This window comes from Antedon bifida, chromosome 2 (genome assembly GCF_963402885.1).
Source record: "Antedon bifida chromosome 2, ecAntBifi1.1, whole genome shotgun sequence".
Lineage (NCBI taxonomy): Eukaryota > Metazoa > Echinodermata > Crinoidea > Comatulida > Antedonidae > Antedon > Antedon bifida.
The window spans coordinates 32,571,022-32,583,925 of record NC_136227.1 but is presented as its reverse complement, the minus strand read 5'-3'; the positions used below and the strand labels follow the sequence as shown (position 1 = coordinate 32,583,925).

The 12,904-nt window shown below is 30.8% G+C and overlaps 2 protein-coding genes across 2 annotated transcripts in view; one reads left to right on the top strand and one right to left on the bottom strand.

Moving 5' to 3' along the window:
* Nucleotides 1–12,904, top strand: part of LOC144834726 (meiotic nuclear division protein 1 homolog) — a 60,794-nt gene that overhangs the window by 23,731 nt on the left and 24,159 nt on the right. The window lies entirely within an intron of this gene.
* Nucleotides 6,829–12,025, bottom strand: LOC144834717 (cell adhesion molecule 3-like). Its single transcript, XM_078689617.1, has 2 exons — nt 11,801–12,025; nt 6,829–9,449 (listed from the first exon to the last, which is right to left on the bottom strand). Exon 2 carries the CDS (start codon nt 9,281–9,283, stop codon nt 7,880–7,882), a length of 1,404 nt encoding a protein of 467 aa, XP_078545743.1. The 5' UTR covers nt 9,284–9,449; nt 11,801–12,025; the 3' UTR covers nt 6,829–7,879.

The window sequence follows — 12,904 nt, the reverse complement described above, 5'->3', positions numbered from 1 at the left end:
TGATTTATATTACAATACTTTAAATTATACAAGCATATCAATGTTAATGTTCTTCTGTACCGAATAAACACATAAAAGTTTGAAACATAGAATCATGATAGTGATTTATGTTTTTATGTGTTTTAGCATAAACCACCTACTGTGTCACAGATAACGTTTGATAAGATAACATTTTATGGAGACCAGTACATTTATTTTGTTATTCAGTATTTTTATTATACTACCCTTCTGGTAAAATCTCAGTATATAAGTAAGTATAGTTGATAAAGTGAATGTTGACAAGGTTAACCTTTAAGCAGAATCTCTTCTCTCTACCTTTCTATCTCTTCTCCTTTTGCCTTCCTTTCTCTCTTCTGTCCTATTCCATCTTCCCTATTTCTCCTCCCTCCCTATCTCCCTTCTCTCTCCCCTCCCTTTCCTTTCTCCTTTCCTTCTCCTACCTATCTTTCTTCCCTCCTCCTCTTTCCCTTTATATTATACCACCCTTCTGTTAACGTCTCAAACCAGACCACCACCTATTTACAACCCAGTTGATAGCCCTATATTTATATATGCCATAACATTTGCCTCTCTCCACTCAGGTGTATAAATGGGTACCCAGTTAGACACAACTTTGCGCTGATTACTAGCTGCATTATGGGAGTATGTTTCCATACGTGTTTGATCCAAAAAAAAATGGCTGGGGTAATAATGTTCAGCGCTTAGAGGTTTCACAACATATATAAATCCAGGATATTATTATTATTATTATTATATTGAATGAACTTAATATCATTCATACTCCTAATAGTATTAAAGAGTATTCGTATTTGATTGATTCGATATTTAAACCGCATCTTCAAGTAATTAACTTAGCGTGGGAAATGATGTATCGTATAATTAACTAATTCTGATTTAATAAGGCTTCCTTAATTAAACATAAGGTGGCCTTGTTTTAACAAAGGTACATTTTAATTATACAAGTACAAATATGTTAATAATCACTATGTCATAGTGCGTACATATTCAGTGTTTGACACCTACTGTGCTTATTTTAGGAGGGGGCAAGCCGGAACAGCCCTATCCCCCTATTTCGAAATTCATTTTACCATTTTTAGGGACCTTATATTTCAAATTACTGGATCTTCCACTGCGTGTGCGCTTGGAATGAATTTATGATATTCAGATATAAATAGTTCATTGTCCTTTCAAAATGATCTTCAATAGTTAAATTAGTATTTAATTTAATTAAATATCAAGATACAGTGTATTTCTCTTGGCAAACATTGAAGTTTGATTATGATTGCTAGGTAATTCAATTATAATCAACAAAGAAATTGTAATTATAATTTTTGAAGTGAGGAAAGTGTCTCGTACGGGTTCATCAGCACATACGCAAAATCAATGTGTTTACATCTTGTATTGATACAGCTGAGAGAAGCAAGTGTAAAATTGTACCATCGCTGGTAATGAAGCAAATATTGGACACGGATCAATATCATGGGTAAACTTCTATCTATGTTTGTATTCATTTCATCGTCTGTAATTAGTGCACACTAATGAGTAATCAAATTCTGTTCATTTGATTTAACATGATGCTTTGATTTGAGGTTTTTAATATCAAATATACATAATTATGATAAATATCGTAATTTGATAAGTTGTATTTGATATCATGGCTCTTTCAAATTCAACCGTAGATTTCGCTTGAACATCTAAATTAATTTTTATTATTGTATTATTTCTATCTCATGTCAACTTGTCATAATTTTGGCAATGTCGTTTGGCCATAAAAAAAATACCTGGTGTTCAGCCAGATACTGTACCATCATTATTGGTTCCAAATTTTTCGTTTATGAGAATGCAATGATATACATAAGTAAAATTTTAAGTTAGCCAGTGGTGTAACAGCTATGAGCACTCATATCACTGACTAAACCCAGGGGCCCCGGAGCTTAAAAGATGTATCAGAGTGTGAACAGCCCCAATTCAACTACCCAGTATTTGAGGGCCATTGGTAGCGCTAAACCAGGGGCCTTTGCCCCCTGTGTTACACCACTGAAGTTAAAACTCCCCCATTCATCATGTGTACACTTAGTACATAGCTATTTCAGCTCGTAAATATATTCTTCACATTTGACGAATACAAATGATTTTTTGTATACTCGTAACTGTAGCCTATAATACATGTGAATGTTAAGACTTCTTCAGCTCAATCTAAAGTCTAGCTAAGTTGAGAATATCTACAATTGTACATTTAGATAATCTTGTTTACAAGACGGCTATTATTAATATTTCCAAAACTCATTTACCTTTTACAAGATTCGCAGTTTTGCTGTAGATAACAATTTAAAAGATTTTCCATAATCCGCTATAGCAGAGTGGTATTTTGAAATTGGCATTATGATTACATTACTGTAAAAAAAGCAAGAGTTATTCTATGTCTGTATAATGATATCGATGTAGTCTGTAGAAAAAAAAGAACCAAATGATTAATAAAGAACGGAAAATAAAAATCTACATAATGTTTAGCCATAAAGAAATTATTCAGAGTACTAACATTGTATGTATATTAATGATATTAAAAAAAATGTGTTGATTGGTTTTTCGTCACTTGAGAAATTGCAGTTACGTTTAATAAAAATGTAAATTTTATTTGGCACATTGCCAAGGACTGGCCAAGCGAATTTGTTCACTGTCATGAAATACAGGTAAGAATCCATTCATAAGACATGCACATTTGTCACACAAGATACTCTATAACTAAAGTCCTTGGAAGTGAAGTTTTTTTTGTTGTGAGAAAAAATTCTTGACACCTGACAGGATTTGAACCAATGAATCCGGGATTGGTAGCCAAGTATCTTGGTAGCCAAGTATCTTAACCACCAAGCATAGTGAACTATAGTTCACTATGTCGGTCTGTCTGTCGGTCCGGTATCACTATGCATTTTAGCACGCGACTTTAATTAATTAATGAAATATATTTGATTACTTCGAATGCAGATGCAATATTGAACTAGGATTGAACAAGGAATCTGAGATAGTATGACTTTGAGATGCAGCGTCTCTGTGTCCTTAGGCAAGATGCTGTACTAACTCTCATTGTCGCGTCCTTCGGATGGGACATTTACTTGGAACGCATTATGATTATGGTTTCTAGCAAAGATTACAAGTGAGAGAATATCAATTGATATGAAAATCTTGCATAAATGCATGGATAACAGGGTTAAGGCCATTTACACAGACAAGCGGTAACAGTAATAAAAATATAGAATCTGTGTAATATTCCTTATGACCATTTACATACAACGCAGAGCGGACGGCTGGTTTCTGCTCAGGATAGATACAGATTCTACATTAGACAAGCCACACAGTTTTTCGCTTAGCGTTACTGCTTATCTGTGTAATTTGGCATTTAAGAATTAGATTCCACTAGCTATAGTGTCAAGTACAGATAAAAAATCTGAAGTTGAATAAAAACACCAAAAAGTCATTTATTCATCTGATAAAATGTTTATTTTTCGTATTTAAAAAAAAATATTGTACTTTGTACAAAAAATCAGGGTGTGTCTAAAAACTCCTCCCTTTTTTCCATTTCAATTTTGTGTAGTGTTCTGTTGTCTGTGCCGCTATATAAATTTATGACCAGAATCATAGAAAATTAGTGGGTCTTTCGTATAATACAATTTGTTTATTTTCATACACTCATTGAAAATAGTTTCTGCAAAAAAAAGCCATCAATACAATATTTTTTTCAATTTTCTACATTTGCTGCAATGGCAACATTAACTCAACAAAATGTTATAATAGCTGAATGTTAACACTGGATTGCGCCCTCTCTAGACTTAAAACTTTAATAATTACATTGAGGGCAGTAAAACACTTTTTATGTATATCATAATGTCCTATGAATAATAATAATAAAGGGACAGATATTACACACCAAATTTAGATTAATATTATCATGAAACATTAAAATATGTAGTTAAGCTCTGTCTACAATATCAAACTTTATGTGACACCAAAATGTGATGTGCCTATATATGGACATGATGATGTCATATCACTACCATATTTGAGCATATCACTACCATATTTGAGCACAAATTTTTGTCAAAATAGTTTGATAGTGTAGACAGAGTTTTAAAAATAGTAATTTTCTAGGTTTTAAAACATTCTGTCTGTATCAATCAAATGTGTTCACTACCAAACATATTTTTCTTTTAAATAAAGATTTAGAAATAGCGCCCTCTGTAATGAATGGTTTGGTCAAGATCCCTCTTCTCCGCAATTCTCATTCTCAAAATGATCCATGTACTCAAGTACATGTCTGATCTCTAAATAACCAACCCGAATTTTATTGCATTTTTTAATGTACAGTATGTATGACAGCTTCTAAATATTAGGAACAGTAGACCTATGTAATAATAAAAAGGGTTAAATATACCTCTCTTTTTTATACTGTGAATGGAAACAGGGATGAAATCTCCTTTCCCCATTCCAATCCAGGTTAATTTAGGGCATCTACTGGTGCATGTATCGTTTATTATAAATTTGAAATGAAGAGAAATTAATGAAAAGCTTTAATTGACAGAAAAATGGCCTTTATGACGTGTAGATCTTCCAACCCAAATGTTTTGTATACAAACAATATCTGCCTGAATAGTGTACTCGGCCAAATGTAGTAGAAATAATTGTATATTTCCAGTCTTTTTCACTTATTATATTCTCCATGACCTTGGGTAAAAAGCATATGGTATTAGAAATTGTATAAAGTTTATTGCTAATTTGGATTTGTGATGAATGAACAAAGAAAAACAATGCTGGTATTACCGACAATAAACTGCAAAAATCACGGCTGGAATTTTGCTTCATAAATTTATACTAATAGTGTAAATATGTAGATAATGTATAAAATTCCTTTTATATTAATATATTTTCTGGATTTATGCTAAATATGAGGGCATCTAAATGGGATGTTTGTGCTTTTTTATTATACCACAATAAGTTGCTATCCATATTATTACTATCTATAATAAAGTAGATCCCTCCCCTGTTAAGAGGACACTATTAACAGGCACTTTCTTGTGGGAAATATGATTTTTAACACTACAGCCAAGCCTCTCCTATTAAGAGGACACTTTTTTGTTAAAATGTTCCCTTAATAAACATTCCAATGTACTTTTCTTCTTATTACTTTTATTCTTATAGAAATAATTTAATGTCAACTGAAAATGTCCACATTCATATCAAATATAATTTATTTTCTTAAATTTATTATATTTTTTTTTCAATGTTTGGTATACTGTATGTTTGAATATATTTTCTATATCAATTTATATACCCAACTGAACAGAGAATAATTCATTAGCTTATTCACCAATATCAATCTTGATATAAATGTTTGCAAGTGACTAATACTCATTTTTATCACTAGATTTTTCGTGTGGGAAAAAAAAAATTATTTTTCTATTATTGGTTGCTTTTAAAGATTTAAATCAAAATGTTTATTGCTTGCCGTTTCATTTTTACAATCTCTCTCCAATAAGTGAAGGATTTCTCGCCGTTTAGTAAGATTTTTTAAAATTTAAATAGTTTTAACAGTTTGGTTAGATGATAATGTTTAAAACACTCTTGTTGTAGTAATGCTAGTTTATAGAATTGCGATGTCGGCTGTTTTTTTTATTACCGTTTCCACTATTAAAATGGAAACAGATTTCATCGTAAATCAGTAGCCTAACACATACATAGATTAACTGAGATTTTCAGTAGGCATAGAATGTGGACATGTGGGAAATCGTAGAATCCTAGTATCCGTGATTAATTCATGCATTTTTAGATCATTCACCGTGTCATTTACTCGGAGATTAATTGCCGCTGCGGAAGTTTGGTCACACTAATACTGCATTGCTAAGTGCATCTTTACTTCTTATAGAGCACGAATGTGAATTAAAGTGTATGGCTGAATGCGTGTCTGGAATATTTATATCTCAATTTTACCTCAAAAAGTAGTACTCGCAATGCCTATACTACTTTAATATTACTTTCATTTAATATTGAAGTTCATTCAAGTTTTTACATCTTTGTATTTTATTTATTATTTAAAAATCAAAATACTAAAGAAGAGTTCTTTCCAAATGTTAATAGATGCACCTATTATGTTAAATGATTAACATACAGGGTTTTTGTTAAGGTCGCAGATGCAGAGACATTTCGTTTGTAACATCGTGTCTTGGCCATCGTCTGAAACTAAATTCCGCAAAGCAAATACTCCACTCATAATTTTAATGAACTTTTCCATTAAACTCTGTCTACACTATCACACTTTATGTTACAAAAAAATGTGATGTGCCCATATATAGACATGATGACATATCACTACCATATTTTGGCATATCACTTCCATATTTAGGCACATCACTCTTTTTTTGTGAAACTAGTTTGATATGTAGACAGAGCTTTAAGCCTTGTCTACATTATCAAACTTTATGTGTCAAAAAAATGTGATGTGCCCATATATAGACATGATGATGTCATATCTCTACCATATTTGGGCATATAACTTCCATATTTAGGCACATCGCTCTTTTTTTGTAAAACTAGTTTGATATGTAGACAGAGCTAACTTTAAGCCTTGTCTCAACACTATCAAACTTTATGTGTCAGAAAAATGTGATGTGCCCATATATAGATATGATGATGTCATATCACTACCATATTTGGGCATATAACTTCCATATTTAGGCACATCGCTCTTTTTTTGTCAAACTAGTTTGATATGTAGACAGAGCTTTAAAATATAGCAGATAAATTATTAACAATAAATAAAACAAAAAGCTTATTCAAGGTTTTTAATCATTTTATTTTTCTTTTGCAATTTATAGTATTGGATAGACATTTTTAAAAGATATTTAACAAATTTACAATAAATAATAGGTGATTTATGCTAAATAGATATAATAAACGTATTTACATTTGTCTCATTTTACTACTAAATTAAACATGTGAGTGGGTGAAGATAGGAAATGTGTATGTACTACATAACTAATTCATACTGTATGAATTTGTATGTAATGTACTCTTTACAGGCAGATTGGCTAACTTTTGAATGGGTAAATAATAATGAATTAAAACATACAGGGTGCATATTACCTTATTTGGACATTAGTTGAAAATAAAGAGAGGGATGGTGTGGTTCATATTTGGGTAAATTTTGGTGAACAATACAAATCAATACATTAACAGGTTGTTGCATCGGTGGGTTTGTTAAAGAAATTGTTCAAAATTACACATTCATTGCTTTTAAAAAAAAATTACATACAATGTTTAATTGGAATTGTTGATTTACAGAGGTTAATGTTAATGTCTGTGAATTATTTCAGATGCTCAGTCAGTTTATTCCTACCCAAAACGGATTTTTTCCGTTGTTTGTTCCCCATTCCACATTTCTGTAATTCCAATTACTAATTTCCAATTAAATAATAATAAACATTTCATATTTTATAATCTAGGTATCCATTAATAAGTGCCAGATGTTTTGATCATCTCTATTGTAATTAACCAACTACATACCTAGTTAAAAACTCCCTTATGCTATTCTGTAATTGATAATAATATTTAAGGCTCTACTCTATATAAAACTATAATATTCAGATCCCAAATAAACACAGAAAATAATATTTTAATGAATGCGTCACAGAATTTATGAAAACCACACAAGTTCAAATAAATAGATTTGGAAAATCCCAAAAATCGGTTGTCCAGAAAACTGGTATGAAGCTAACGTATTCAAAATTCATATTATTTTAAATCCTTTCTGAGATTAAAACATCCCTAAGTTTGTGATTTGAAAAGACGATAAATAAATAAAAATAAATTACGAAAACAGCATTTCAACATTTTAAATATAAATAGATTTACGAGAGTATATAATAGACAGCTCTTTGTCTTCAATTTCTTCCATAACTTCAGCGTACGTCGAATCTAAATCGCCTCCTGTATCGGACACTTGAACCGCCACTGATCTTCTCCACGATGCGTACTGTTCTTCGCTAGGGACTGGCGGTAAAACACGATCTTTTGGTTCAAAATAAACATCTGGTTGCGGGATTTTATGACCGTTGACGTCCATAACTTCGCGACATGCTGGTCTGAAACAAACTGGTATTACAGCAAAGAAAACGATAATAACTGAAAATATTCCTACGATCAAAAAGATAATTGCGACAGTGTTGGTTTCAATTGACGAAAAGTTATCATCATTGCCACTCTCAACCGGCGTTACCTTGCCGTTTCTTTTAAATTCGTCTTCTGGTGGATCAATACCTTGAACAATTAAAATAGATTGGTCTTTTGCGTAACCAGCAGTATTATAAGCAACGCACTCGATTATTGTGCCGTTCATACGAGTTCGTGGACTATACAAACGAAGGGTACGTCCAGAGTGATCGATATCATAGAGTTCTTGCTCGATATCTGGCTCAAAATGCCACGTGTGAATAAATGGTTCTGGATTTCCTGTGGAGTTGCAGAACATGTAGATTTGATCTCCAGCCGTTGCGAACACAGGCTCAATGTGGACCGTCGGTAGAAAGTCTATTTCCAACGGACCTGCCGTACAAATTTGTACAATGTTTGTATCAAATTCTGTGGTTAGCCTACATGTAAACTCTGCTAGATTATGAATTTTGGTAACTTCAAACGAAAATCGTGACTGAACAAATTCCAAATCATTATTAACATTTATTGATCCAAAGTCTACAGGTTCTCCATTGTACAACCACTGTAAAGTGACAGAAGGCATCAAGAACTCAGCTATACAGTTTAAAATGACCCTTGACCCTTCAATAAACCGATAATCTTTGGATGATGAACTGCATTCTGGGTAATTGAGGCTCGGCTTTTGCCAAACTTCAAGTTCTGCATATTCAGATTTATAAATTGGATAAACTGTTCCTTCTTCAAATATTGCGCATGCATATCTATTTGCATCTGAAGGTCTTGTGACGTTGAATGCGAGGATGTACCCATAGCTGTCCAGACGAACCCTCAAGTGGTTTAAATCTACCAACAACATGGTATTTTTTGTGATGCGTTCTTGATCCCTCATCCATCCGAGAGTCTGTCCGTCCGTCAGTTCTTGGGATTGGCAGTACAGATTTGCTGATTCACCAACGTTTACACGGATGTCGGTTGGTTCGGTTTTAAATTGTTGCATAAAAGCGCTTCCTATGTAATTCATAATTATTATAAAATTAAATAAAATCCAAGTTCTGTTTTTATTTTTCTGGCCGCCGACTTCCATTTTTGTAATAAATGTGCCGTTAAAGTACGTAGAGCGTCTATGCAATTGTATCTGTATCCTTCTTAATTAATGTTTGTTATTAAACTTTAATGATCTTGCTAATATCTTGTTTGTGTACCATCTCACCTTTGTGTTGTTTGTTGACAATTAATCTTTTCCAACTCACCTGAAAGAAAGATAATCGTATTTGGGTATTATGTGGAAGGCAAGCATAAATGAGAAAACAAATGAGCCTATTGTACTTTACAAGATAGTGCTTATTTTGAAAGCCTTAAAAGGTAATCAAGTGAAATGAGTTTGTGTGTTTGTTAATTTTGTGAAACTTATAATTATAGCTGCCTGCTTATTAGAAATCGCTCATTACACAGTAATGTATCTGTACATCCTTTAATTTCTATCTGGTCTTTAAACTGTTTACATTGTCCAGTACTTTAATTAAACGCATCTAAAATATTCCCTTGACATTTGATTGATAAGTTTAATTGCATCATATGGTATGGTCATTTAGTTCTATTCAACTGATATTGAATGATTCCTTATACAATGACCATATGTAATAATAATTTTGAGATTTTATAAATAATGCAACACGATTTGAAATATTTAAAATATCCTTCAAACCCAGGTAGGATTGAATTTAGTCGATATTTTTGTAAAATTACCTATTTATAATGTGTGTACTGTAGTTAAGACCTCTAGGCCTATGAATTTCTATAGCTGTATAATAAGTTCAAGACTTTTTGTTTAAAGTAGGGACATTTCCATATTGAATGAAGTAGTCACGTACAAAAGTAGTTCTACGATGTCAGGCCGTGATTGATTAAGATGCTATGAGAGGGATTCGTGCAATACAACCCATATTAATGGCTAGGAAGTTAGTATGGCAACTATTAATAGTAGTATTAGACTATTTGCATCTACGACCAAATTACTATGTTCATCCTACATACGTTGATGCAATTTTCATAATCTTTCATTTTGACTGACTATCAGGTTTTGTTAAAGGTAGTTTCAAATTTTAAAATATTAAACCCTCATTTTTTGTAATGTAAGTTTCCATCTAATTATAATTTTTATTTAAGAAATGATTTTTTTAACGTTACAAGGAAAGGACTGTAATTATTAAAGTTATATTACATTATTATATTAAAGTTTATTTAATTTGAAATGATTAAAATGTCGATCAAATTAATATAAGTAATCACCAGGAAATTGAAATAATTCAACGATGCTAAAAATGAATTAAAATTAATTTTTAATATTAAATACCAATAATATGTTAAATTAATTGTAATAAATTATCAGACAATTGTAATAATTGACTTTTTGTAGTATGATTGACAGTAAATATATTGATTGTTAAAATTTAATCAAATTACTATAAATACATAAATATGTATTATTACTAAACAACTATATAATTCTTTTTTTTTAAGTCCAAGATTTAGGAATGAAATAAATTTGTATCTACATATTCTAAGTTAAATTTAAATTTATAAAATTTGCTACATTTTTAAAATTGTATTTTATGTTATTTCAGTTATACCCAACAGCGATATCACCAATTGCAGGATGACTTTAATATACATATCAAATTAATATATAATATTAAAACACAATAAATATTAAAATAACACCAAAAGGGTAAAAAATAGAATAATAAATAAATGCCAATTCATATCGATTTTCAAACTGGATTTAAAAATTGACAAATTTTAATCGATACCCAAAGTTGTTTCTATTGCTGAACCTCAAGCAAGGACAGTGTACTCACTAATTTGAATGCATAGAGTAAATAATACTATTCTATCCATATTATTATTATTCACTGAACTACTGTAATATTTATAAATGTTCTATCTCTACTCAGGAAATACTTTAGAATTGATTTAATGAGAATAATTTATTTAGTATGCTAAAGGGGCCAACGACATGGATTTAATTCATGGTCTATACATACATTTAAAGGGTATGTCCGGGTTTAAAAGTATAATGTTTATTATTAAATTATTGAATGTTGATAATATAAACCCAACTAATTTTTCAAGCGGTAAAGTAGAACAGGAATGGTGAAATAAGCCCCTGTTCTAAAAAGTGATGCTACAGGACTTTTTCATGTACAACGTATTTCTGACTTTGAGTTATCAGTTTTTATATGTGAAATCTACACAAAAATAAAGTAATTGATGATTTAATAGGAATAATTCAGCCCCTGACCATATATTATTTTTTTTAATGATATTTTGATTCATTAAAATTTGAGCAAAATCAAATACAATTTATTTCTATTATTTAAAATGTCAATTCAGACGTTAGCTGGTACTGGTAGTGTTATCTTGATTGTGTTATTATTCACACATTGAAATATCAATCTAGCATTTGCACATCAAATATAGGCCTAGATTTGAATTTTGCAAATACAATTTCTAATTTCTTATTATCTTTATTTGTGGTACATCTATAATACTACCAACATTTTTAAAAAACTTCATATTGTTACTTATTTACTGAACTTACCTCTGTTTAGGAATATCACTGTAAAACTTCATTGTAAAAATTGAATTCATTAAAACTAAATAAATAGTGATCAAGTATACTATAACATTAGAAACAATTGTCTGTCTCGTGTAAACAAATCCTTGTGAAAATTCTTTTATAAGTATTTCCTTTTTGATATCCGTATAGTTTTTTTTTTCTGATTAAATAGGATGCAGATCCGACGGCGGACTGTGCTCATTCACACGTCTCATCTCACTGTTTGACTAGTGTACAGCACATGTAGCGTGTGCTGGCTGTGGAAGTTACCCATGCATATTAAATTAGCACTTAATGAATATTCATGAGCAGGATGGTTTTAGCTCACACATAAGTGGGTTTTTCGTAAGTTCACTGTCTACTACTATTTATCATAGACACTTTAACTTTTCACTGTAATTCAACAACTAGTGAGCAAAATACATAAATAAAAAACAAATTAAGGAATATTTTTTCAGCTCTTCAACCAAGTCATGATAGATTACTGTACTAATCTCAACTGCCTGTTTGTAAATTTCTGTTCTTCATTTTTCAAGATATTGTAAAAATGTTTACACACAATTGTAATTGCTCTTCCATAGGCAATAATAAATATTAAATGAACAATTTTGAAACATTGTATTTAATATTTTGTCTAGAGAAACATTTTAAACTACATAATATAAAGACCATGCACACATTTATTATTGCACTGTTTTTGTAGCGACATATCTATCATGGTATTGAAACCGTCAATCGAAGATCGTCAACGAAAACAATTCTCAACAAGTTTTCTCTATGTATATTATACTATATTATTAATATGGAAATGATGTTACCACTGATGAATGAATAGAGATATGAGTCACTTATTTTAGTTTAAGTTTACAGTATCCTGTTATAGAATGTTTTATACATTATTTTATAGAAGGTATTCTGTATTCGCATGATACAGTATTATTACACAAACAAAGCAAGTAATATACAGTATATCCTCTATTAAGAAGACGTCTTCAGGACCAAGTTTTATTTCCCTTTGTATGTATTTTCTATTGTGTTATGCTGAAATAATTATTGAAAGAAAGTGTCTAATTAGGAGAATTGGCT